General features: G+C 45.9%; 1 protein-coding gene across 3 annotated transcripts in view; it reads right to left on the reverse strand.

The window, feature by feature from the left end:
* The window catches only part of lrrc56 (leucine rich repeat containing 56), a 259,560-nt gene that overhangs the window by 201,585 nt on the left and 30,243 nt on the right, over positions 1–27,732 (reverse strand). For all 3 annotated transcript variants that reach the window (XM_070898582.1, XM_070898580.1, XM_070898581.1), the window contains exons 3-4: positions 24,532–24,694; positions 3,690–3,777 (exon numbers count right to left, since the gene is read on the reverse strand). In XM_070898582.1, coding sequence (XP_070754683.1) covers positions 3,690–3,777; positions 24,532–24,687 — 244 coding nt within the window. In that variant the 5' untranslated portion in view covers positions 24,688–24,694. The remainder of the gene's footprint in view (positions 1–3,689; positions 3,778–24,531; positions 24,695–27,732) is intronic.

The raw sequence follows: 27,732 nt of genomic DNA on the forward strand, positions 1-27,732 counted from the left end.
TGCAGGAAGTTTGCTTGAAGGGCCCGCAGTCAGACATAGAGCTGCAATGCTATAGTGCTGATTATCTGACCCTGTGAGCGCGGCTCTCTGCTGGGTGGGTGGAAATAGCTCTCTGGTTCTCACATCCACAAGATGCAGGAGCTGGATAACTGTCTGCAGCCATCAACTACTGTGGCATAGAGCTTATAGCAAGTCGCTTCGCTGGAAATGTAACCTTCTACTTTTAGTGGTTTTGATAAAACCAAAACAAAACAGTGGCAGCACTAAATGTGAAGCAGACAGAATGCAGACAACCAAAAAGCAGACACTGAAATCTGAAATAAAAATCAGAAAGCAGGTTAGGCACAACTGAGTTGACGGTTGAGGTATAGACTCTTGCTCAGAACGGGAAGACATTACAGATCGAAAGCACTTTAATAAAAGAACAGAACAAGGAAAAGGGAGAGGGAGAAAATGCACACAATGACCATACAAAGGAAAAGGAACAGTACGGTCTGCAAAGTGCCAAGGTGGGGAACAGGAAACGGTGAAATGGCAGAAGCAATAGAAGCAGGAGAGAAAGGGAAGCAAAATTAAAGAAATTACAGAAATAAAAAAGATGTACAAGATGCAGAGTGTGAGAAGAGCTGAAGGGGGAGCGGTAATTAGAATAGGAAGCATAAAAAACTGACAATGTGGAGCAGGCTCCTGGGGCGGAGGATGGATAAAGTAGGCCAAAGATGCAGCCCACCATGCCAGCACAGTGCTCAGACAGTGGGACCCCCACTCCAAGCAGCAACCCGCTCCCCTCCCCCATCTCCCAAAGATGGCACATCCGCCATACATCATCAGCACCGACTTCCAGAGAGACAATGGGAGCTGGCATTCAGATCTGAAGTTATTAAAGTCAGTATTAAGGATAGAGGGTCACTAATTGTCCAATAGAAAGGCAAGGTGCTGCTCCTCGAGCTTGCGTTGAGCTTCACTGGAACATTGTAGAAGGCCAAAAACAGAAAGGTCAGACTGGGAATGGGGCAGAGAATTGAAGTGGCAAGCGATGGAGAGCTCAGAGTCGCACTTACACATGAGTTGGAGATGTTCGGTAAAGCGATCAGCCAATGTGCGTTTGGTCTCTGCAAACACTTGCATGTGAAGGTGCCCGAGGAAGGAGAGCAGGTGGTAAGGATGATGGAAGAGCGAACCAGGACCTCATAGATCCCACCACCACACACATCTTCTCCTCCCCTCCCCTCTCAGCATTCTGAAGGGGCCGATCCCTCCATGGCACCCTTACCACCTGCTGCCTTTCCCATGGAGGAGATGCAACACCCGCCCAATCACCACCTCCCACAGCACTGTCCAGGGGCCCCGAAATCCTCCCGGGTGAGACAGCAAAGTACTTGTCCTCCCTTCAACGTAGTATGCTGTATTCACTGCTCACGGTGCTGTCTCCCCTAAATTGAGTATACATCAAAAGGGCCCAGAGTATTTCCCAGAACAACAATTAAATCAATGCATTGACTAATGCTCCCCAAGTGTTTGCCAGATTAATACCCGACTGCTACCACAGTACACCTCCTTTCAGACAAGTGGGTGAAAAAGCCAGGGATGTGTAGTTTGCCACTGGTCGCATCATTTCAGGGTCATTCTACAGACAGTGTGGGTTGGACAGGTCCTGCTCCTCGTTTATCTCAGTGTCAGGTGAGATGAGAGAAACGTCCACTGAGGAAAGTCAAATGTGAATGTCAGGCAACACTAACAACTTGCATTTATATAGCACCTTTAAAGTCCCAAGGCGCTTCACAGGAGTGTAATCAGGCAAAATTTGACACTGAGCCACGTAAGGAGATATGAGGGCAGGTGACCAAAAACTTGGTCAAAGAGGTAGATTTTCAGGAGCGTCTTTAAGGAGGAGAGAGAGACAGAGAGGTTTAGGGAGGGAATTCCAGAGCGTCGGGCCCAGGCAGCTGAAGGTATATGAGAGAATGTTCTGTCTGTGGCTGGTATCAAAAAAACTATAGGCACATGATTAAAGCTCGAATAATTCTGGAAACTTGATTGCATTTTTTTTTTTTACAGGAGAAGGGTGGAGAGCTTTAAGGATAGAATTCCAGAGCTTCGGGCCTAGACAGCTATAAACATGGCCACCAATGGTGAGGTGAAGGAAATCAGGAATATACAAGAAGCCAGAATTGGAGGAAGGCAGAGTTCTTGGGGGAAGGAGAGTTGTAGGGCTGGAGGGGGTTACAGAGATAGGGAGGGGTGTAGGGCTGGAGGAGGTTACAGAGATAGAGGGGGATAACACCATGGAGGGATTTGAAAACAAGAATGAAACTTTAAAATTCGAGGCGTTGCCGGACCGGGAGCCAATGTAGGTCAGTGAGCACAGGGGTGATGGGTGAGCGGGACTTGGTGCGAGTTAGGACACGGGCAGTTTTGGATGAGTTGAAGTTTACGGAGGGTGGAAGACAGGAAGACGGCCAGGAGTGCGTTGGAATAGTCGAGTCTGGAGGTAACAAAAGCATGGGTGAGGGTATTTTGGATTTGGACACAGGCTCTGTAGCCATCAGTCAAATGTTACTGGAACACCCGTGAGAGGACACCACCACAGGTTGGGAGGATAAAAGATCTGGAATGCAGGCTCCTGCAATATTGTGGGCCACCCCAAACTGCGAAAGGACACCACCCCGCAAGTCGGGAGGATAAAAGAGCTGGAGCATACCACTACAACTTCCACTGCGAGCCGCTTCAAGTGTGCGAGGGCGGAGAGGTGGTCGACTGGGTGACGTCATCAAAACCCAGGTCACCCTTTGGAGCGTGGGCAGGAACATCGGCAGGGTCCAGGTACAGCAGAGGAGCGGGAAAGTCGGGGTAGATGAGCGGTGAGAGATTGTGGTGGAGGTGCGTCGAATGATCGGGGCGGAGGAGCGGTGAGGGATCGTGGCTGAGATTTGGCGAGTGATCGTGGTGGAGGTGCAGCAAAATGTTTGGTACGGCGATGCGGTGAGAAATCGTGGCGGAGGTGCGGCGAATGTTTTGCGGCAGAGGAGCGGCGAGAGATCGTGGTGGAGGTGTGGCAAATGTGGGTACGGTGCCCAGAAGAGCCGAGGGCCCAGGGTCAGCACGGGCCAGCCCACACGCCGATGTGTGTGTGCATTAGGTCCATGCAGCAGAGCAGGTCTCCAGTCGTCCTGGTTAACCCTTGCCACTGGATAAAGGCCTAGCTCTGTCACGCCTGTGTGGTGGCTGATGTGCAGCGGTCACATGTTAAAAAAATCCACGCACAGGCATCTTCCACCCCTGGAGCTAAGGACTGGAATATAGAGTCTTTCATTGAAACATATGCGAACTTATCCCTTTTGGTGTGGAAGCAAGTAATCCTCATTCAAGGGACCGCCTATGGTGATGATGATGATGTTACTGGGGTTGCAAGTAATTGCTCGGTTGAGTTTTATTCAGTTCACAATGTTAGCACAATCCCCGTTAGGATTAAATAATGGTATCAATTTCATGAAAAAAAAGTGTGTAATTTAACAGTTACAACCGCCAGTAAAGTACTTCATAACTACATTCTTCACGTCTGAAACTCATCTCTAAGCAACAGCAACTCACACATGCTAAGATACAAGGAAAACAAGATATCAAACTATAAGATCCTTTGAATAAAGAGCTGCGATCAAATACAACCACACGATAAACAGATTTCTTACCAAAGTTTCCCAGACTGTTATCCTGTGTGTCAACGCACATCTCCAGAACTTTCACCTGGCATAGGTCCTCGGTCTCAGTCAACGCTCGCTGTAAGGATAAACAAACAAAGACAGATGTACAGCCAGCAGGTGACTATGCAGCAGGAAATACAGCTTGTGGAACATTAGAAATTAAATAGGAAGAGATCAGAAACGTGGTATCTGTTTCAGTGCACAACTAGCTGAAATTCCTGTCAATACCAATGGTTATTGGGAAGACTGAAACTGTTGTCTTTGGTCCCCACCACAAACTCCGTTCTCTAGCCACCGACTCCATCCCTCTCCCTAGCATCTATCTGAGGCCGAACCAGACTGATCGCAACCTAAGTGTCATATTTGAATCTGAAATGAGCTTCCGGCTACATATCCACAGCATAACTAAGACCACATATTTCCACCTCCGTAACATTGCCCGCCTCTGCCCCCGACTCAGCTCATCTGCTGCTGAAACCCTCATCCATGTCTTTGTTGCCTCTAGACTTGACTATTCCAACGCACTCCTGGCTGGCCTCCCACATTCGACCCTACGTAAACTTTAACTCATCCAAAACTTGGCTGCCCGTGTCCTAACTCGCACCAAGTTACAATCACCCATCACCCCTGTGCTCGCTGACCTACATTGGCTCCCAGTTAAGCAATGCCACGACTTCAAAATTATCATCCTTGTTTTCAAATCCCTCCTTGGCCTCATCCCTCCCTATCTCTAATCTCTTTCAGCCTCACAACCCCACGAGATGTCTGCGCTCCTCAAATTCTGCCCTCTTGAGCATCCCTCATTATAAGTGCTCAACCATTGGTGGCCGTGCCTTCAGCTGCCTGGGCCCTAAGCTTCGGAACTTCCTCCCTAAATCTCGCCACCTCTCTTTCCTCCTTTAAGACACTCCTTAAAAGCTACCTCTTTGACCAAGTCTGCCGTAATTTCTTCTTCTGTGGTTCGGTGTCAAATTTATTTGTTTTGTCTTATAATATTCCTGTGAAGCGCCTTAAAGGTACTACATTAAAGGTACTACATAAATAAAAATTGTTGTTGTTGTTGGTTATTTGAACCCCTCGCATCCTATACACTTGCACTTCAACCCAAAGTATATCACAGAAATATTAGCCAATCTATTGCTTAAATGTAATAATTGAAGCACATCATTTAATCAGTCATTGCAAATGTTTGAATAGTCTACGATACAAAGCACCCTATTGTACTTCGGAATATACTGTACGCCCACTAACCTAGAAGTCAATGAGCAGATGCTGACATCAGTCAATCCAACAGGTCCAGGTTGTGGGTTCAAGTCCCAGTCCAGAGATTTGAACCCATAATCTAGTGCAGCGCTGAGGGAGTACTGCACTGCCGGAAGTGCTGTCTTCCAAATGAGACATTAAACAGAGACCCCCTCTGCCCTCTCAGGTAGACGTAAAAGGTAAAAGATTCCACGGCACTATTTCGAAGAAGAGCAGGGGAGTTATCCCCAGTGTCCTAATCAATATTTATTGAGTAAATGTCACTAAAATAGATTATCTGCTCATTATCATTGTACCAGTCGGCAGCACACTCGCCTTTGAGTCAGAAGGTTGTGGGTTCAAGACCTACTCCAGAGACTTGAACACATAAATAAATCTAGGCACTATTTCAAACAAGAGCAGGGGAGTTGAAGTCCTTACTACTAGGGGAATCAAGGGGTATGGTGAGAAAGCAGGAATGGGGTACTGAAGTTGCATGTTCAGCCATGAACTCATTGAATGGCGGTGCAGGCTAGAAGGACCGAATGGCCTACTCCTGCACCTATTTTCTATGTTTCTATGTCTATGTTTTAGTTATCCCCGGTGTTCTGGCCAATATTTATCACTCAATCAACATAACAAAAACAGATTATCTGGTCATTATCACATTGCTGTTTGTGGGAGCCTGCTGTGTGCAAATTGGCTGCCGCGTTTCCTACATTACAACAGTGACTACACTCCAAAAAGTACTTAATTGGCTGTAAAGCGATTTGGGACATCCTGAGGTTGTGAAAGGTGCTAGATAAATGCAAGTCTTTCTTTAAAAATGTCCCCGAATTGTAAACAGTCACATAAACAATAGTGGAGAATTTCCAGGAGGTTCTCCCCCATAACTTTGGCGAAAGATCTGCGGAAAACCTGAACCTGTTTACGCTGCTTCGCCAAGGGTCCTGTCGATCTCCCCCTGCAGAAATTCCAGTACACACAATACCTACAGCTGCTTCAAAACCCCCGACAACTCCGACTCCTGCACAAATCGGATATATATGGCTCATTGCGCATTTGTCCTGAAGCATATAAATTGGCTTCAATTACCTGCGCTAATGCTTTCATATTCCAATAACTTTGTAAGAAAATAATTCTTCCAATCTCTCTTTCTGCTTCTAGTACTAATCCTGAGTTTTAGTTATTTGCTAGCAATTTGCTGACCAGTGGAAATAATGTCGCTTTTTACCCTCTCATAACTTTGAACACTTCTATTGGATCCCCTCTTAACTTTCTCTGCCCCAGTGGGTACAGAAGCAGTGATTATTTTACTAGATTAATAACTTTACGGAGACGTGAGTTCAAATCCCACCACAGCAGCTGGGAAATTTTAATTCAGTTAATTAAATAAATCCAGAATAAAAAGCTGTTGTTAATAATGTTGACTATATATTTGTAAACACCCATCTGGTTCACTGATGTCCTTTCGGGAAGGATATCTGCCATCCTTACCCGGTCTGCTTACATGTGACTCCAGACCAACATCAATGTGATTGACTCTTAAATGCCCTCTGAAATGGCCCAGCAAGCCACTCAGATGCACTAAACCGCTACAAAGAAGTATCACAGACTGCTGTTCAAGGCGGCGGCTCACCACCAACTTCTCAAGGGCAATTAGGGATGGGGAATAAATGCTGGCCTTGCCAGCGGTGCCCACATCTTGTGAACGAATTTTAAAAAATGAGTTATTCACATCTCTCATCATAACTTTATCCTCCCGTCACTGGTATCGTCCGAGAGAATCCATTTCATACTTGCTCACTGGCTCTAGTGTCCGCTTTATGGATGGGACGTCATCCTTCACCTTGATAAACATTGAGCTAAGTAAGGAGATAGTAAAACTGCAGCAGTCTCCAGCCCACTACAACGCACTTGTGGTATTTAGTGCAAACTGTTTTATCAGAAGCTCTGCCACTGATCTCGGAGATGACCCAGGAATCCTTGCTGTAATGCATCAAACTCCCGATCAGAAAGTCAGAAGATTAAATACCATCCTCAACAGACTTCCAAGTTTTACTGTCCTTACTCACAGAGCTTGGATCTTTTTTTTGCCATCTTAGGGAGGTCATAGAATCAGAGACTGTTTACAATACAGAAGGAGGCCACTCGGCCTGTCGAGCCCGTGCCGGCTCTCTGCAAGAGCATCTCAGCTAGTCCCACTCCCCAGCCTTTCCCTGTAGTCCTGCAAATTTTTTTCCTCCAATTCCCTTTTGAAATCCATGATTGAGTTTGCCTCCATGACTTTTTCAGGCAGTGCATTCCCGATCCTATCCACTCGCTGCATGAAAAAGTTTTTCACTGCGTAAAGAAGCTTTGTGCAATCACTGGTAAGACTTTTTATGCCCCACAGAAGCAGACAAGCTGTAGTTTAATCAAGGGTCATTGCACTGAATGTTCCAGCCTCCTCGGTAAAGGTAGTCCTACTACAGTAAATAGAAATGATTTGCAAATTATCGCCTCCAATTATCCCATTTACTCCAGAACAAAAATTACAAAAATATATACCAAATGTGGGCCCCAAGTTTCCACACGTGGCAAAACAGGCGCCCCTCCGAGCTGGGCGCCCGTTTTTCGCGCCGCAAACGGCGCCTGAAAAAAAAACGCGCTATTCTCGAGCGCTTTGCAGCTCGATATCAGCTTGGCGCGGCGCCCAGGGGGCGGAGCCTACCACTCGCGCCGATTTTGTAAGTAGGAGGGGGCGGGTACCATTTAAATGAATTTTTTTCGTGCCGGCAACCCTGCGCGTGCGCGTTGGAGCGTTCGCGCGCGCGCAGTGTGAAGGAAACATTGGCACTCGGCCATTTTTGTAGTTCTTTGTAGCTGTTCAATTTTTTAAATTTTTAAATAAAACCACATTGCCCTTCCATGATCAGCACTGAGGCTTCTTGCAGCAGTGAGAAGGCTGCAGGAAGCCTCAGAAGTTGAGGCAGCCGTTTCCCGACGGGCCCGACCGACGGCAGGGGGGCCTCCCTGCCCCCACCGCCGTCGGGAATGGCTGCCTCAACTTCTGAGGCTTCCTGCAGCCTTCCCCTGCCTCCACCCCCTGCCGTCGGGAACGGCTGCCTCCTGCCTGCCTCCCCCCACTGCCGTCGGGAACGGCTGCCTCAAGCAATGAGGCTTCCTGCAGCCTTCCCCTGCCCCCCCCCACCCCTCCCCCTGCCGTCGGGAACAGCTGCCTCAAGCAATGAGGCTTCCTGCAGCCTTCTCACTGCCTCCCCCCCTGCCTTCGGTCGGGCCCGTCGGGAACGGCTGCCTGCAGCCTTCTCACTGCCTCTCCCCCCCCTGCCGTCGGGAACGGCTGCCTCAAGTTCTGAGGCTTCCTGCAGCCTTCTCCCTGCCTGCCGTCGGGAAACCGCTGCCTGAAAGGCCTGCCTGAAGCACTTTCACACAGGTAGGAACATGGTTTATTTAATCTTTTCTTTGCTTATAAATTTTTATATATAATATTTGTATAAGTATAACTAAGGATTTATTGTAGAATGTAATGACTTCCCTTCCCCTCCCCTCCCCCCCAACCTCGTTCCGGACGCCTAATTTGTAGCCTGCGCCTGATTTTTTTAATGTGCAGACAAGGTTTTATCAAGCCTACAAAAATCTTCACTTGCTCCATTCTAAGTTAGTTTGGAGTACGTTTTCACTGTGGAAACTTTCAAATCAGGCATCAGTGGCAGGACACGCCCCCTTTTGAAAAAAAAATTCTGTTCAAAAGTGAAACTGTTCTACCTGACTAGAACTGCAGAAAACTTAAATGTGGAGAATTCCGATTTCTAAGATACTCCGTTCTCCACCAGTTGCTCCTAAAAATCAGGAGCAAATCATGTGGAAACTTGGGGCCGTGATAACTAAACTTTGAAAACCAAGGACACTTGACTTGTTTTGTCCACATGAAATATGCTAATTCATCAAAGCTGTCCAATTAAGTTTCTCCAAAGCTAGTCACATATGCACATATGAAATGATGGGTTCATATTCTAGCTTCAAAGGCGCATAATGTATCCTGCTGTAGATAAAATATACCAGATACACGCGTGACTTGGTCAATTTCTTCTAGACTGCAGGAAAAGCGTCACTTGCTTGATTACATGCTCTCGTTTTGGACTCTGTAATGCAAGCGACTACGAGGTATTACAACAAAACCTTCCTATTCCTGGAAGATCAGATGACACTGTGAAATCCAGTCTGAATGTCATCTGTTCAGACTTTATTAATCCTGGTAATACGTCAAAAGGAATAGCTAGGGAATAACTGAAACTCTGTGTAGTTGTGTGATATCAGTAACGGATCTAATCTCCATTATAACAACCCTGACTGTCTCCATTTTAGAGATGAAAGATTATGTTTTATGTATTAATTTCTATCCTAGCCCAGTGAAGCCAGCTACAATTCTGATTAAATCTCTCTTCCAAAAATGTAAATATGATAAAAGAGCAGCAAAAATTATAAATGTAGCCAAACTATAGCTTTAGTAACTGAAAACATTGCCAGATTTCGACTTTCACAAGTTACAGTGATACAGGCCAATTTACAATCGAACCAAGACATTAAAAAAAAATCTAGTTAGAGCCCGACCCTCTACACTGCACCAGGGACATTGGTGAACAACTCCATTATCGTTGGATTGTACGACTACCAGGATGGGAGACGGTGGACTAGATGGAGCTGGATGATAAAAATACTCAGCTCCATCTAGTCCACCGTCTCCCACCCTGGTAGTCGTACAATCCAACGATAATGGAGTTGTTCACCAATCACAGCAATCAATCTCTATCTATCCATCAATCACTCATGGCAAAGTCCTGCTTTAGGAGTTTACATTTCACCATGTGGAAAATAATTATTTCTGTTAAAATGTGTAAAATCTGCTAAATATTTCTGAAATGGATTTCTGTAGAAGGAGCTAAGCATCTAGTGGCAGATACGCCCTCCGTGTTAACATTTCTTAACTCGGAAGAATTGCCTTTGTTTAGATTCAATTGCCACCTTCCCATGATAAGGTAGCTGCTGTGGGCTGGGGAGGAAAAGAATCATAACTGGTTTTCCATGTCTGATCAAATCAGCTGTGATACTTTCAATGGTTAAACGGACTGCTGACATTCACACATGAAGAATAGCCACTTGAGGAAGATTGAGAAGAGGGTTGGGGCGATGACGCAGCCCTGTTTGACCCTGGTCTCGATGCGGATTGGGTCTGTAATGGATCCGTTGGCAAGGATCACAGCCTACATGTCGCCTGCAGGCGAAGGATGTTGACGAACTTTTGGGGGCGTCCGAAACGGAGGAGGACGCTCCATAGACCCTCGCGGTTGACAGTGTCAAAGGCCTTTGTAAGGTCGAAGAAGGCCATGTATAAGGGCTGATGCTGCTCCCTGCATTTTTCTTGCAGCTGTCGCGCTGCAAAGTTCATGTCCGTTGTGCCCCGTAGGGGACGAAATCCGCACTCCGCAAGATCCTACAAATCCCCTGGGAGGACAGACGCACCAACATTAATGTCTTCGACCAGGCCAACATCCCCAGCATTGAAGCACTGACCACACTTGATCAGCTCCGCTGGGCAGGCCACATTGTCCGCATGCCAGACACAAGACTCCCAAAGCAGGCGCTCTACTCAGAACTCCTTCATGGCAAACGAGCCAAAGGTGGACAGTGGAAATGTTACAAGGACACCCTCAAAGCCTCCCTGATAAAGTGCAACATCCCCAGTGACACCTGGGAGAACATAGAAACATAGAAAATGTTTTTTTTATGGGAAAGGGAAAGGAGTCCCTGGCCAAAGACCGCCCTAAGTGGAGAAAATGCACCTGGGAGGGTGCAAGCGCCTCGAGTCTCATCACCGAGTGCATGCAGAAAACAAGCGCAGGTAGCGGAAAGAACATGCAGCAAACCTGTCCCATCCTCCCTTACCCTCAACGACTGCCTGTCATGTAAGGACTCATTCTAAGAGTGGAAGCAAGTCGTCCTCGATTCCGAGGGACTGCCTTTGATGATGATGAGCCACTTGAGGGAAGTAGTGGAGGGCTGCTGGCACTTGTGGAACTAATCCAGCACAGCGGTTTGTTCAGAGGAGGAAAGACGAGGTGGGATGGTGGAAAAGAAAATCGACCCAAAATAAATTCTAAAATATGCTTTGGGGCCCAACATACGACATGTGTGCTAAATTTAGTGCTTGTGCTAAGGGCCAGCTCTTTTGATTCTATCCCTACCTCCATACTGGTGTCAGCCATGGCTCAGTGGGTAGCACCGTCACCTCTGAGTCAGAAGGTTGTGGATTCAAGTCCCACTCCAGGAACTTGAGCAAATAAATCTAGGCTGACACTCCAGTGCAGTACTGAGGGAGCGCTGCACTGTCGGAGATGCCACCTTTCGGGTGAGATGTTAAACTGAGGCCCCGTCTGCTCTCTGGTGAAAGATCCCATGGCGCTTTTTCGAAGAAGAGCAAGGGAGTTATCCCCGGTTTCCTGGCCAACAATTATCCCTCAATCAACATAACAAAAACAGATTATCTGGTGATCACATTTGTTTGTGGGAGCTAGCTGTGTGCAAATTGGCTGCTGCGTTTCCTACATTACAACAGTGACTACACTTGAAAAAGGTACTTCATTGGTTGAAAAGTGCTTTGGGACATCCTGAGCTTGTGAAAGGTGCTATATAAATGCAAATCTTTCTCTTTTTTCTCGCTGTCAGGAATGGGAACCATAGAATCATAGAAAGATACAGCACAGAAGGCCATTCTGCCAGTGAAAACACATTCTCCTTATTTACTCTATCAAAACCCTTCAAGATTTTGAACACCTCCACCAAATCTTCCCTTAACCTTCTCTGCTAAAACAACAACTTTTATTTATATAACGTCCCAAGGTGCTTCATAGCAGTGTTATAAAGCAACACAAATAAATTTGACACCGAGCCACATAAGAAATTACGGCAGATGAACAAAAGCTGGGTTAAAGAGGTAGGTTTTAAGGAGCGTCTTAAAGGAGGAAAGAGAGGTAGAGAGGCGGAGAGGTTTAGGGAGGGAGTTTCAGAGCTTGGGGCCCAGGCAACAGAAGGCACGGCCACCAATGGTTGAGCGATTATAATCAGGGATGCTCAAGAGGGAAGAATTAGAGGAGCGCAGAGATCTCGTGGGGTTGTGAGGCTGAAATAGATTACAGGTAGGGAGGGGCGAGGCCATGGAGGGATTTGTAAACAAGGATGAGAATTTTGAAATCGATATGTTGTTTAACTGGGAGACAATGTAGGTCAGCGAGCACAAGGGTGGTGGGTGAATGGGACTTGGTGCGAGTTAGGATACAGGCAGCCAAGTTTTAGATCACCTCAAGTAAAAGGAGAACAACCCCAGCTGATTTCCCCTTCATTCACCCCAGGGGCGTTAGACTCCTCCCCTCCCCTCCCCTCCCCGGATTAGAACAACTACTTCAACACAACACTGGGGACTGAAGCAGATATCTTCCTGCTCTGCATAGCCCAGCTACTCACTGGATAGAGTAAGCCTTCAGCAGGAGAAGGAAAATATGATCAATATCCTCTTTCAAGAACCAATATCAAAGGTTAATGCTCCGTGGAGCAGAGCAGGTTAGGGGGAGATCTAATCGTGTTGTTCAAAGTTACGAGGGGTTCTGATAGAGTAAACAAGGAAAAACGGTTTCCAGTGGCAGGAACCTCAGTAACCCATAGGTCAGAGATTTTAAGATAATTGACAAAAGAACCAGAGGGGAGATGAGGATAATTTATTTTACACAGCAAATTGTGGTGATCTGGAACGTGCTGCCTGAAAGGATGGTGGAAGGAGATTCAATAGTAACTTTCAAATGGGAATTATATACATTCTTGAAAAGTAAAATTTTGTAGGGCTATGCGGAAAGAGCAGGGGAGTGGCATTTATTGGATAGCTCTTTCAAAGAGCCGCCACAGGCATGATAAGATCGAATGGCCACTCCCTGTGCGGTATGATTCTATGTGTGCTCTGCAACAACAACTTGCATTTATATATCTCCTTTGACATCATGAAACATCCCAAGACTCTTTACGGGAGCATTGTTAAACAAAATTTGACACTGAGCCATATAAAGATGTATTAGGATGGGTGAACAAAAGATTGGTCAAAGAGGTAGGAGTTAAGTAGTGGTTTAAGGAAGGAGAGAGAGGTAGAGAGGCATAGAGGTTTAGGGAGGGGCAAGGCCATGGAGGCATTTGAACACAAGGATGAGAATGTTTTGAATTGAGGTGTTGCCGGACTCAGACGATGCATAAACAATGTACAAGCAATGATGGCAGCTTCTCCTTCAGTGCCATCAACGTAAACAATCTCACCAACTGCATGATATTCTGCTCTCCATCACCTCAGCAATGCATACAGGCAGCTACAATCCCTTTTTCACAGCAATGTGCCCGTGTACCACTGCACGTGGAGGAGTTTTCCACATCGGTGAGGAGTTAAACTAATATGGCAGGGGGATGGGAACCAATACAGGGAGACAGAGGGAAACAAAAAGGAGACAAAAACAAAAGACAGAAAAGAGATGAGTAAAAGTGGAGGGCAGAGAAACCAAAGGCAAGAAACAAAAAGGGCCACTGAATATAAAAGGGCTGCAGGAGGGGTAAAAACTAAAAATCATGGTTTAAAAACTAGGATGAAAACACTCTACCTAAATGCATGCAGCATTAGAAATAAAGTAAATGAGTTGACGGCACAAATCATTACAAATGGGTATGATTTGGTGGCCATTACAGAAACATGGTTGCAAGGTGGCCAAGACTGGGAATTAAACATACAGGGGTATCTGATGATTCAGAAAGATAGGCAAGAAGGGAAAGGAGGTGGGGTAGCTCTGTTAATAAAGGATGATATCAGGGCAGTTGTGAGGGATGATATTGGCTCCAATGAACAAAATGTTGAATCATTGTGGGTGGAGATTAGAGATAGTAAAGGGAAAAAGTCACTGGTCGGCGTAGTTTATAGGCCCCCAAATAATAACTTCATGGTGGGGCGGGCAATAATCAAGGGAATAATGGAGGCATGTGAAAAAGGAATGGCAGTAGTTATGGGGGATTTTAGCCTACATATCGATTGGTCAAATCAAATCGCAGGGGGTAGCCTGGAGGAGGAATTCATAGAATGCATATGGGATTGTTTCTTAGAACAGTATGTAACAGAGCCTACAAGGGAGCAAGCCATTTTGGATCTGGTCCTGTGTAACGAGACAGGAAAAATAAACAATCTCCTCGTAAAAGATCCTCTCGGAATGAGTGATCACAATATGGTTGAATTTGTAATACAGATTGAGGATGAGAAAGTTGTGTCAGAAACGAGCGTACTATGCTTAAACAAAGGGAACTACAGTGGGATGAGGGCAGAGTTGGCTAAAGTAGACTGGAAACAAGGACTAAACGGTGGCACAATTGAGGAACAGTGGAGGACTTTTAAGGAGCTCTTTCATAATGCACAACAAAAATATATTCCAGTGAAAAAGAAGGGCGGCAAGAGAAGAGATAACCAGCCGTGGATAACCAAGGAAATAAAGGAAAGTATCAAATCAAAGACCAATGCGTATAAGGTGGCCAAGGTTAGTGGGAAAGAATGACTAAAAAAGCAATAAAGAAAGGGAAGATAGATTACGAAGGTAAACTTGCGCAAAACATAAAAACAGATAGTAAAAGCTTTTACAGATATATAAAACGGAAAAGAGTGACTAAAGTAAATGTTGGTCCCTTAGAAGATGAAAAGGGGGATTTAATAATGGGAAATGTGGAAATGGCTGAGACCTTAAACAATTATTTTGCTTCCGTCTTCACAGTGGAAGACACAAAAACCATGCCAAAAATTGCTGGTCATAGGAACGTGGGAAGGGAGGACCTTGAGATGATCACTATCACTAGGGAGGTAGTGCTGGACAGACTAATGGGACTGAAGGTAGACAAGTCCCCTGGTCCTGATGAAATGCATCCCAGGGTATTAAAAGAGATGGCGGAAGTTATAACAGATGCATTTGTTATAGTCTACCAAAATTCTCTGGACTCTGGGGAGGTACCAGCGGATTGGAGAGCAGCTAATGTAACGCCTCTGTTTAAAAAAGGGGGCAGGCAAAAGGCAGGTAACTATAGGCCGGTTAGTTTAACATCTGTAGTGGGGAAAATGCTTGAAACTATCATTAAGGAAGAAATAGCGGGACATCTGGATAGGAATAGTGCAATCAAGCAGACGCAGCATGGATTTATGAAAGGGAAATCATGTTTAACTAACTTACTGGAATTCTTTGAGGATATAACGAGCATGGTGGATAGAGGTGTACCGATGGATGTGGTGTATTTAGATTTCCAAAAGGCATTCGATAAGGTGCCACACAAAAGGTTACGACAGAAGATAAAGGTACGCGGAGTCAGAGGAAATGTATTAGCATGGATAGAGAATTGGCTGGCGAACAGAAAGCAGAGAGTCGGGATAAATGGGTCCTTTTCCGGTTGGAAATCAGTGGTTAGTGTTGTGCCACAGGGATCAGTACTGGGACCACAACTGTTTACAATATACATAGATGACCTGGAAGAGGGGACAGAGTGTAGTGCAACAAAATTTGCAGATGACACTAAGATTAGTGGGAAAGCGGGTTGTGTAGAGGACTCAGAGAGGCTGCAAGGAGATTTGGATAGGTTAAGCGAATGGGCTAAGGTTTGGCAGATGGAATACAATGTCGGAAAGTGTGAGGTCATCCACCTTGGGAAAAAAAAAAACAGTAAAAGGGAATATTATTTGAATGGGGAGAAATTACAACATGCTGTGGTGCAGAGGGACCTGGGGGTCCTTGTGCATGAATCCCAAAAGGTTAGTTTGCAGGTGCAGCAGGTAATCAGGAAGGCAAATGGAATGTTGGCCTTCATTGCGAAAGGGATGGAGTACAAAAGCAGGGAGGTGTTGCTGCAACTGTATAAGGTATTGGTAAGGCCGCACCTGGAGTACTGCTTGCAGTTTTGGTCACCTTACTTAAGGAAGGATATACTAGCTTTAGAAGGGGTACAGAGACGATTCACTAGGCTGATTCGAGAAATGAGGGGGTTACCTTATGATGATAGATTGAGTAGACTGGGTCTTTACTCCTTGGAGTTCAGAAGGATGAGGGGTGATCTTATAGAAACATTTAAAATCATGAAAGGGATAGACAAGATAGAGGCAGAGAGGTTGTTTCCACTGTTGGGGGAGACTAGAACTAGGGGGCACAGCCTCAAAATACGGAGGAGCCAATTTAAAACCGAGTTGAGAAAGAATTTCTTCTCCCAGAGGGTTGTGAATCTGTGGAATTCTCTGCCCAAGGAAGCAGTTGAGGCTGGCTCATTGAATGTTTTCAAGTCAAAGATAGATAGATTTTTAAGCAATAAGGGAATTAAGGGTTACGGGGAGAGAGCGGGTAAGTGGAGCTGAGTCCACGACCAGATCAGCCATGGTCTTGTTGAATGGCGGAGCAGGCTCGAGGGGCTCGATGGCCTACTCCTGTTCCTAATTCTTATGTTCTTATGTTCTTACATCGGCACCGTGTTTGAAAATTACTTTAATAGCTTTTTCAAACATATCTTCATGACTAAATTAGAATGTAGAATATAATGAAATTAAATAGGACTTCACAAAAATAAAAGATCAAAAGAGGGAGTCGGCAAATCTCCTGCTGACCTCGAGCAGCATATGATGCTTCCAGTGTCAATCCCCAGTTAATGTGATCACCTTGCTAAAGTTTTAGACCTCCTTCTAGTCAATTAATGAACATCAAACTAAAACAATATTTTAGGATTATAAATCTTTTCCCCATGTGCAATGCCATAAGAGATCGACTAGCAACAAATGTAATTATTTTCCTGATTTAAACAACGGGCCAAGCAGTTTTTAAGAATAGAATCAGAATGTTTAGAGCACAGAAGGAGGCCGTTCAGCCTGTCCGTTCAGCATGCCAGCCCATGCAAGAACACCTCTGCTACTCCCCCGCCCTTTTTTACCTCAGGTTCTTATCCAATTCCCTTTTGAAAGCCAGGATTGAGTCTGCCTCCACCACCCTCTCAGGCAGTGAATTCTAGATCCTAACCACTTGCTGCGTAAAAAAGTTTTCCCTCATGTCAACTTTGGTTCTTCTGCCAATTATCCTTATTAAAGATAACTGGAAGAGCAACATTATAAGAACATAAGAAATAGGAGCAGGAGTAGACCATCCAGCCCCTTGAGCCTGCTCCACCATTTAATACGATGATGGCTGATCCGATCATGGATTCGGCTCCACTTCCCTGCCCGCTCCCCATAACCCCTTATTCCCTTATCGTTTAAGAAACTGTCTATTTCTGTCTTAAATTTATTCAATGTCCCGGCTTCCACAGCTGTCTGAGGCAGCGAATTCCACAACTCTCAGAGAAGAAATTCCTCCTCATCTCAGTTTTAAATGGGAGGCTCCTTATTCTAAGATTATGCCCTCTAGTTCTAGTCTCCCCTATCAGTGGAAACGTCCTCTCTGCATCCACCTTGTCAAGCCCCCTCATAATCTTATATGTTTCGATAAGATCACCTCTCATTCTTCTGAATTCCAATGAGTAGAGGCTCAACCTACTCAACCTTTCCTCATAAGTCAACCCCCTCATCCCCAGAATCAACCTTGTGAACCTTCTCTGAACTGCCTCCAAAGCAAGTATATCCTTTCTTAAATATGGAAACCAAAATTGCATGCACTATTCCAGGTGTGGCCTCACCAATACCCTGTACAACTGTAACAAGACTTCCCTGCTTTTATACTCCATCCCCTTTGCAATAAAGGCCAAGATTCCATTGGCCTTCCTGATCACTTGCTGTACCTGCATACTAACCTTTTGTGTTTCATGCACAAGTATCCCCAGGTCCCGCTGTACTGCATCACTTTGCAATCTTTCTCCATTTAAATAATAACTTGCTCTTTGATATTTTTCTGCCAAGTGCATGACCTCACACTTTCCAACATTATATTCCATCTGCCAAATTTTTGCCCACTCACTTAGCCTGTCTATGTCCTTTTGCAGATTTTTTTGTGTTCTCCTCACACATTGCTTTTCCTCCCATCATCGGCAAAATTGGCTATGTTACACTCGGTCCCTTCCTGCAAGTAGTTATATAGATTGTAAATAGTTGGGGTCCCAGCACTGATCCCTGCGGCACCCCACTGGTTACTGATTTCCAACCCGAGAATGAACCATTTATCCCATTATATTTCAATAAAAATGGTAGGCTGCTTTCACAGTATACAGTTTGTCCCTTCCAAGGTTTTAAACACAAACATTATAAACACCTACAGCAATAAACATGCTTGCACTCAAACACAAGCAAGCAAACAAAGTCCACGTTGTGTGACTGTGTCTAGGTGCATCCCCATTTATGCTGCATCAGACTGGGGAAGCCCTCAGCACTGCCCCCGAACACACACAATGCAGCATAGTCTCTCAATGGCTTGCTGCCAGGACGCTCCCGATTACATGCTTGTGGTGGGAATTATGGAATGGAAAGCATGGAATCATTCCTGTTTTGACTTCCAATTAAATAGATAGTAGCGGTATTCATTGATGTTTTACTGTGGAGTCAACACTCCCTTAGATCGAGTCAGAGGAAATGCTGTTCCATAATGATGGGATTGTAAGACCATGAAACGGTCATTTTAATCAGCCTTACAGTGCTGGTGCACTGCCTCCATCAACCTGCTCGAGTGAGGGAAACGTTTTCGCTGGTTGTTGTAACAGTTGCTGCATTACAAAATAGCGATTACACTGCAACGCTTCAACAGTACTTCATTGGCTGTAAAGCGCCCTGGGACATCTCGAGACACTATATAAAGTAAAGTTTCTCTTTTTAATCTGACGGTACAGCTAGCAATTATAGTAAGCAGCAGCTAGCTACTCAGAGACAGAACATGGGCATTATGAAGCATGCTGCTTATTAAAATTGGGTTTGTCTTTGACTTTGTACAACATTTATACAGCGTCTTTTAACTGAAAAATATCCCAAGGTGCTTTAGACCTGTAAGGAAAAAATGTCTCTCCTCGATTCTTGCTGCTCTCTTTTCCTTGTCTCACACAATTTCACCCTCTCTTTCTGCATTTCTGTCTTTCTTTTTCTTTTCTATTGTATCTGGTACTCTGTACCACTCTCCCACACAACTTTCTTTCCCTCCTTCAGCCTCTCTTTCTACAAAAATAACCACTTCAAAATAGGTTTCGTGCTAATATCTGCATCGAAAAACCTGAGGGTTTTGAAGGCTTTAGGTAAAACGAACTCAATCACTGCTATAGCCTGGCTTTCCTCACACTTTTAGTGCAGATTACCCATCAAGAATCACACTGAAGGTGTCAAGCTTTGGCTCAGTGAGTTCAAGTCATACTTCAAAGACTTCAGCACGTTATCTAGGCTGAGCCTTCACTGCCATACTGAGGGAGCGCTGCACTGTTGGAAGTGCCGTCTTTCAGATGAGATGTTAAACTGCCCTCTAATGTGGACAAAGAGGAGCCGGGTAGTTCTCCTGATAGCCTGGCAAATATTTAACCATCAACCAACACCTAAAACAAGATTATCTTATCATTCATCTCATTGCTTTTTGTGGGACCTTCCTGCACGCACATTTGCTGTCACTTTTGTCTACGACTGAGAATTGTACGCAGGTGCAAGCACGATGCCCAGGAGGGGATGAGAACGGCTAGAATCGTTTTTGACCAGGTCTGCAAGTATGATGAGTGTAATCTAGAGCATTATTCTCTTCAATCTGCAATGTTATCTGTCAACAGTGGAGACTGGAGAAGCTGAGGTTTTTCTCCGTAGAGCAGAGAAGATTAAGGGGAGATTTAACAGAGGCGTTCAAAATCATGAAGGGGTTTAAGAGTAAATAAGAGAAACTGTTTCCAGTGACAGGAGGGTCGGTAACCAGAGGACACAGATTGAAGGTGAAAAAGAACCAGAGGGTGTTATGTCTTTAATACTCTTATGAATGACTCCACGAAGTCTAGTAATGTACTTGAGCTGTTGTGACCTCAGTCCCATTTATTAAAACTCCAGAGTGAGGCACAAGCATGGTGGGCAGCCTTTTATACTGGGCCCTGCACACCTATGCAGGTGACCCTCAGGTCTCCCACCGCAGTGCCCTCTGGTGGCACACCTTATGCGACTATACAGTTAGTATACATGGTCTACATACATGACAGAGGGGAGATGGGAAGAATTTATTTTACGCAGCGAGTTATGATCTGGCACGCTCTGCCTGAAAGGACAGTGAAAGCAGATTCAATAGTAACTTTCAAACGGGAATTCGATAGATACAGGAACAGGACAAATTTGCAGGGCTATGGGCAAAGAGCAGGGGGAGTGGGACTATTTGAGTAACTATTTAAAAGAGCCGGCACAAGCACGATGGGCTGAATGGCCTCCTTCGGTGCTGTGAGAGTCTATGACAAACTTGAGATTTCTTTTATGCTTTTTCCCCCCACAATTGCTACTTTCCAGTAATTTATTAAAACCAGAGGCTTCTCCTGTAGTCCCAATCATTGTGGACTGTTCTGTGCTGCCATCGCCAAAGGATAGGAGTTTCCACGTACCCTTTAAAACTAATTACATATTTCCAAAGAGAAGAAAATGCAGAGTTGTAGTATTTTTTTTCCTTTTATGTAAAGCTACATAAATTGGTTCTCTCCTGTCTCAGCAATAAATGAATGTGCAAACACAGAACAATGGAAGGATATCCTCAAGTACTGTCAAGGCAATTTGAAAAAGGTGCTTCTACAAGGTATCTGAAATACATTTTACTGGCATAGTTCCCAAAGAGAAAACGTTTAATCAGTTAAAACATCTTTCCACTGGAAATACAGATAATCCATTTTTCTTTTAACCTTTGGACAGGAAAAAAGATCAAGTACATTTAATGGGCGACACACGCACTCCATGAATGACGTTGAAGTAGCTCAGGATGAGGCTGAAAGAGGAATAGGAGTCTTTATAAACTCAACATTCAACATGTCCAATCACTGCCAATCAGCAATCAATAAAGACAATAGAATGTTGAATTACACAACAGTGGAGTAAAATGATCAAACTATCCAGGGCTCTGGTCAGACCGCATTTTGAGTACTGCGTGCAGTTCTGATGACAGACACTAGGGAGACATTCACGGGCTGGAGACTGTGCAGAGAAGCGTCACGGGGCCAATCTCTGATACCAAGGGTCTGAGTTTTGAGAAAGGACTGGAGAGACTTAGACATTAGGCAAGGGTGAAGTAGTCATTGGTGTGGAAAAGGTTAATCCGGAAGATTACTTTAAATTAGAGGGCAAGGGGACACAGCTACAAACTAGCATAAGGTAAATGTAGGACTGATACCAGGAGGTTCTCTTGCACACAGAGAGCGAGCAAGACTTGGAATGGACTCTGGAGGGGGGGGGGGGGTTAGAGTGGCGGAAGCAAAAACCCTGAAATCATTTAGGAAACAACCAGTTTCAGCAATGCCCGAGCCTGGGGGGGGCGGGGCGGGAGAAAGAGAGAGAGTTGCTCCAGATGGATGAATTAAGATGGGCCGAATGGCCTTCCTCATCACTTGGTACCTTTTGATCTGTTCAGTAGTCTTGATTTAGGTGATCATCCGGATCCAGATCCGAACAACTGAAAGGGATCTGTGGATAAGTGGCTGCTCGGCCGATGCACCAGTCAAGCTTCACTGTGGCCGCAGGTAGAGATGGGGATGGGGAATTGCATCAATTGTGGCTTCATCAGTTGCGCTGCTGCCAGTCACAAAAACATTTGCAATCCTTTCCCCGCCACACAACCCCTTGCTTTCTTGGCTCCAGTTTGCATTCTGACTATAGTATGTTGGAATACAAAGCATGGGATGTACAGAAACACTACCCATCAATGGGGGCATATAAAACAACAATACCAAAGAGGATATAGAGGCACCGGGAAGGTCCAAAAAAGACTTACAAGGATGATATCAGAACTGAGAAGTCATACCTATCAGGAAAAATTGAACAGGCTGGGGCTCTTTTCTCTCGAAGGTGACCTAATAACAACAATTTGTATTTATATAGCGCCTTTAACATAGTGAAACATCCCAAGGCGCTTCACAGGAGTATTATGCGATAAAAATTTGACACCAAGCCGTATAAGTAGAAATTAGTGCAGGTGACCAAAAGCTTGGTCACAGAGGTAGGTTTTAAGGAGTGTCTTGAAGGAGGAAAGTGAGGTAGAGGTGGAGAAGTTTAGGCAGAGAGTTTCAAAGCTTGGGACCGAGGCAACAGAAGGCACGGCCGCCAATGGGGGAGCAATTACAATCCAGGGATGCTCAGGAGGGCAGATATCTTGGGGGTTGTGGGGCTGGAGGAGATTGCAGAGATAATAGAGGTCTTTAAGATTATGACAGGGTTTGATAGGGTAGACATAGAGAAGATGTTTCCACTTGTGGGAAGTCCAAAACTAGGGGCTAAAAATATAAATAGCATAGTCACTAATACATCCAATAAGGGATTCAGGAGAAACCTCTTTACCCAGAGAGCGGTGAGAATGTGGAACTCACTACCACAGGGAGTGGTTGAGACAAATAGCATAGATGCATTTATGGGGAGGTTAGATAAGTGCGTGTGGGGTAAAAAGAATAGGATATACTGGTAGGGTGAGAGGGGAGGGAGGAAGCTCATGTGGAGCATAAACACCGGCACTGACCAGCTGGGCTCAATGGCCGGTTTCTGTGCTGTAAGATTCTATGTCATTTTATGATGGAGTGAGAAACAAACTGACATTTCATAACAATTTTGCTAACAATTTACTATTTTTATCTGTTGTTATGGTATTATATTGTCATAGATGATAGCGCGCCCATCATATTTGATGCTGTACAGCACACTGTCTTGCATGTTGAGTGAGAAAAAAAAGTGTTAGTCTCTCCCTCACTTGCAGTATAGAGAGGATCCTTTTTTTGGGGGGAGCTGGCTGTCACTAGCGGATGTTTTTAATGGGTTGCATCAGAAACTTTTAGATTTTGTGATAAAATTTTACCACATTGAATGCTATCGTATCCAAAGTGCTTGTATGTGGTCTCATTTCCCAAATCCGTGCTCAGATTCTCCGCAATTCTATGTTTGAATCCATCCAATCAGGTTTTCCACCCCCGCCATAGTGCCGAAATGGCCATTAAAAGGGAACATAAGAATTACGAGCAGGAGTAGACCATAGCGCCCCTTGAGCCTGCGCTACCATTCAATGGGATCATGGCTGATCTTGCTGCCCCAATTTCCGTATTCCTTGATTCCTCTAGAGTCCAAAAATCTATTGATCTCAGCCTTGAATATACGCAATGACTGAGCATCCACATCCCTTTGGGGTAGAAAATTCCAAAGATTCACCACCCTCTGAGTGAAGAAATGTCTCTTCACCTCAATCCTAAATGGCCGGCCCTTTATCCTGGGACTGTGAGCCTCTGGTTCTGAACTCCCCAGCTAGGGGAAACAACCTCTCAGCATTTACTCTGTCAATCCCCCTCAGAATCTTGTATGTTTCAATGAGATCATCTCATTCTTCTAACTTCCAGAGATTATAGGCCCAATCTACTCAAACTCTCCTCATTGGCCAACCCTCTCATCCCAGGAATCAATCTAGTGAACCTTCGTTGCACCACCTCCAAGGTATATCCTTTCTCAGGTAAGGAGATCAAAACTGTGCACAGTACTCCAAGTGTGCTCTCACCAAAGCAGCCTTATGGGCCACATATAAAATTTAAATCCCATTCAAGTTGCCCACACTGACAGATTTTGGCATTCTGGTTCAGCATTCATTTACCAATGAGGCAACAGTGCCAAGAACCTCCGCGCCTGAGAAATTCAGAACAGGTCATTCCAAGATCCAAGTGCGTACGGTATTGAGCTGCCTGGGCTTCATGAGCTGGATGGCCAGGGCTCAAGACCCATTGGCCCTGGTTTGGATACTCTTGGGTTACGCTAACATCTGTAGCAAAACTGCACACTTCTGTGCATACAACCTGAGCACAGCATCTCGCAAAATATTGTGTCAGGCCCTAAACATACAAGATTCATAGAGGGATTGACAGGGTAGATGCTGAGAGGTTGTTTCCCCCAGCTGGAGAGTTTAGAACTAGGGGACATCAACTCAGGATAAGGGATTGGCCATTTAAGACCGAGATGAAGAGGAATTTCTTCACTCAGCGGGTGGTGAATCTTTAGAATCACTACCCCAAAGGGCTGTGGGTGCTCAGTCGTTGAGTATATTCAAGACTGCGATCGACTGATTTTTGGACTCGAGGGGAATCAAGGGATATGGAGATAGGGTGGGAAAGTAGAGTTGATCGTAGAGTTGAAAGTAGAGAGATCAGCCATGATCTTATTAAATGGAGGAGCAGATTCGAGGGGCCGAATGGCCGATTCCTTTTCCTATTTCTCATGTCCTTATGTTCTTAAACACACCTTAAAAGGAGGAATCATTCTGAAATATAGCTGCAATGTAATTATGCTTTTTGATTTTGAAATTCTTTCAACAGAATTTCTTCCACAAACTTAAAAAAAAAGTCTCACCAATTTGGATGGAGAAAGATATTCTTCAATAAGGAGCTGAGTTTCATCTTTAACAACGGGATTGGGATTGTGTAAACCCGGGTGGCCGAATTCCAGCACCCTGACTGTTGCAGTGCCTGTGCGCGTAACGAAGGCTGGCCGCTGATGAAGCTCCATTGATGCCCTGAAAATAGAACGGTGAGGAGTAAAACCGCAACTTCAAAATTAGTAACTACAATTTTAATTTCATTTCTCAACTTAGTCTATAAAAATTAGACTAAACCTGAAGGACCATGATACTGTTCACAGCAAGTCAATGTTGTACAGTTTTATAAGGGTGGGAGTGCTATACCATGTAATTAATAATACATTATTCTGCTGTTAAGATGGAGCGGAGCCCCTTAAATTCACAAAAGTGAAATTGTTAGCTAGATGCAGGCTTAGGTCAGTCCTGAGTTTTAGTTGTTGTGTGGTCAGAGAACTTTGGGGTTTGGAAATGGCCCTCCATGTTTCAGGTTACAAGTTAATAGCATCCAGCATTAAGTGACTAGCCTACTTTCTCTTTATTTTAAAGTGTGACATCTGGCAAATACTACGCTGGATCTCCTGTGGCACTGCTCACGCTAATTAGATGGCACGGTGTTTTACAAGTACAGAAATGCTATGCTATGTACAAATAATGCACAATGCATTATGGTGTGGTATGGTGGAGTTAGAATCATAGCGGTCAAGTTTAGGCCTGAGTTGCTCCTATTTTTTTGGAGCAACTGGTTTAGAATGGAGTATCTTAGAAATTGCAATTCTCGGCATTTAGTTTGATCCAGTTCTAGTCAGTTAGAAGTTTCATTTTGGAACAGATTTCTTTTTTCAAAAGGGGGCATGTCAGCCACTTACGCCTGTTTTGAAAGTTTAGGCAGTGAAAAGTTACTCCAAACTAACTTGGAATGGAGTAAGTATAGATTTTTGTACGCTCAGAAAAACCTTGCCTACACTTAGAAATCAAGCGTAGGTTACAAATCAGGCATAGGGAAGAGAGATGGGGGCGGGAAGAGAAAGGGAAGTTTACAAACATGAAACACATCACTTTTACAAATAAAGAGCCATCAATAATAAATGATAAATCAATAAATCAACCAATAAATCAATCAAAAATTAAAAAAATGTAAAAATCAATCAATAAAAAATTACGTTTCTACTCACTGACTGCAGCACCGGGAGCCCTCCAACAGCGTGCTGGCACGGGGGCCCCCCAGTGTGTGTGTCTCTCTCTCTCTGTCTGTCAGTGTCTATGTGTTTCTGACAGCGAGGGGGGGGGGGAGGAGGAGGGGGAGAGGGAGGGAGGGGGGAAAGGGGAGAGGGAGGGAGGGGGGAAAGGAGAGAGGGAAGGGAGAGGGGAGAGGGAGAGGGGAGGGAGAGGGAAGGGAGGAGAGGAAGAGGAGGGAGAGGAAGAGGAGGGAGAGAGGGAGGAGGGAGAGAGGGAGGAGGGAGAGAGGGAGGAGGGAGAGAGGGAGGAGGGAGAGAGGGAGGAGGGAGAGGGAGGGGGAGAGGGAGGGGGAGAGGGAGGGGGAGAGGGAGGGGGAGAGGGAGGGGGAGAGGGAGGGGGAGAGGGAGGGGGAGAGGGAGGGGGAGAGGGAGGGGGAGAGGGAGGGGGAGAGGGAGGGGGAGAGGGAGGGGGAGAGGGAGGGGGAGAGGGAGGGGGAGAGGGAGGGGGAGAGGGAGGGGGAGAGGGAGGGGGAGAGGGAGGGGGAGAGGGAGGGGGAGAGGGAGGGGGAGGGGGAGGGGGAGAGGGAGGGGGGAGTGAGGGGAGAGGGAGAGGGAGAGTGAGGGGGAAGGGAGAGAGGAGGAAGGAGGGAGGAGGGAGGAGGGAGGAGGGAGGAGAGGAGAGAGGGGGGAGAGGAGAGAGGAGGGAGGGAGAGAGGAGACAGGAGGGATGGGGAGAGGAGAGAGGAGGGGGGGCGGGGGGGAGGCTGAACAGGCCCGGCCAATGTGAAGAAGCCGGGCCGAAGACTTCGGGCGGGGTCCGTCCCCAACAAGATGCCGGGCGGGCGGGTCCCGCCGAAGGAAGAGGGAGCGGAGCCGGAGCTGGAACTGGGGGAGGGGGTCGAGCAGTGGTGCGGGAGCTGGGGGGGAGAAATCGGGCAGCAGAGCAGGAGCTGGGTGGGGGGGGGAGGGTCGGGCAGCGGAGCAGGAGCTGGGGGGGGGGGTGGTGGGGGGGTGAGAGAGGCAATGGGACCGTGAGCTGAACAGGGGAGGAAGCTGGAGCCACAGCCAGAGCAGGAGCTGAAGAAGAGGGGAGGTGCAGCCTGATCTTCGCCACCCCAGTGAGCCCATTCGGCCAGAGCTAGGGGTGGCGTGCTTCAGGCCCCTCCCACACTGTTTCGGGCACCTGGAGCTACTGTAGCGCGCATGTGCAGAGGTTCCGGCACTGTTTTCAGCGCAGGGACCTGGCTCCGGCCCCCACCACTTGTGCTGCACCGCGCCAAGGGCCTGGATCGACCGAAGGGAGTGGAGAATACCAAGGTAAGTTTTCGCCGCGGTTTTGAGCACGCAAATGAGGCGTGGCTCGCGGGGCTGCGCCGTTCTAGGCGCAACCCGAAACTTGACCCCATAGAATCATAGAAATTTACACCACAGAAGGAAGCCATTTCGGCCCATCATGTCTGCGCCAGCCAGCCTAATCCCACTTTCCAGCTCTTGGTCTGTAGCCCCGTAGGTTGCGGCACTTCAAGTGCATATCCAAGTACTTTTTAAATGTGGTGAGGGTTTCTGTCTCTACCACCCTTTCAGGCAGCGAGTTCCAGACCAGCACCATCCTCTGGGTAAAATAACTTTGCCTCAAATCCCCTCTAAACCTTCTACCAATTACTTTAAATCTATGTCCCTCATTATTGATCCCTCTGCTAAAGGAAATAGGTCCTTCATATCCACTCTATCTACGCCCCTCATAATTTTATACACCTCAATTAAATCTCCCCTCAAACTCCTCTGTTCCAAAGAAAACAAACCTAGTCTATCCAATCTTTCCTCATGGCTAAAATTCTCCAGTCCAGGCAACATCCTTGAAAATCTCCTCTGCAATCACATCTTTCCTGTAATGTGGTGACCAGAACTGCACACACTACTCTAGCTGTGGCTTAACTAATGTTTTATACAGTTCAAGCATAACCTCCCTGCTCTTATATTCTATACCTCGGCTAATAAAGGTAAGTATTCCGTATGCCT

The sequence above is a fragment of the Pristiophorus japonicus genome, chromosome 14 (assembly GCF_044704955.1).
Source record: "Pristiophorus japonicus isolate sPriJap1 chromosome 14, sPriJap1.hap1, whole genome shotgun sequence".
In the NCBI taxonomy this organism is placed as follows: domain Eukaryota; kingdom Metazoa; phylum Chordata; class Chondrichthyes; family Pristiophoridae; genus Pristiophorus; species Pristiophorus japonicus.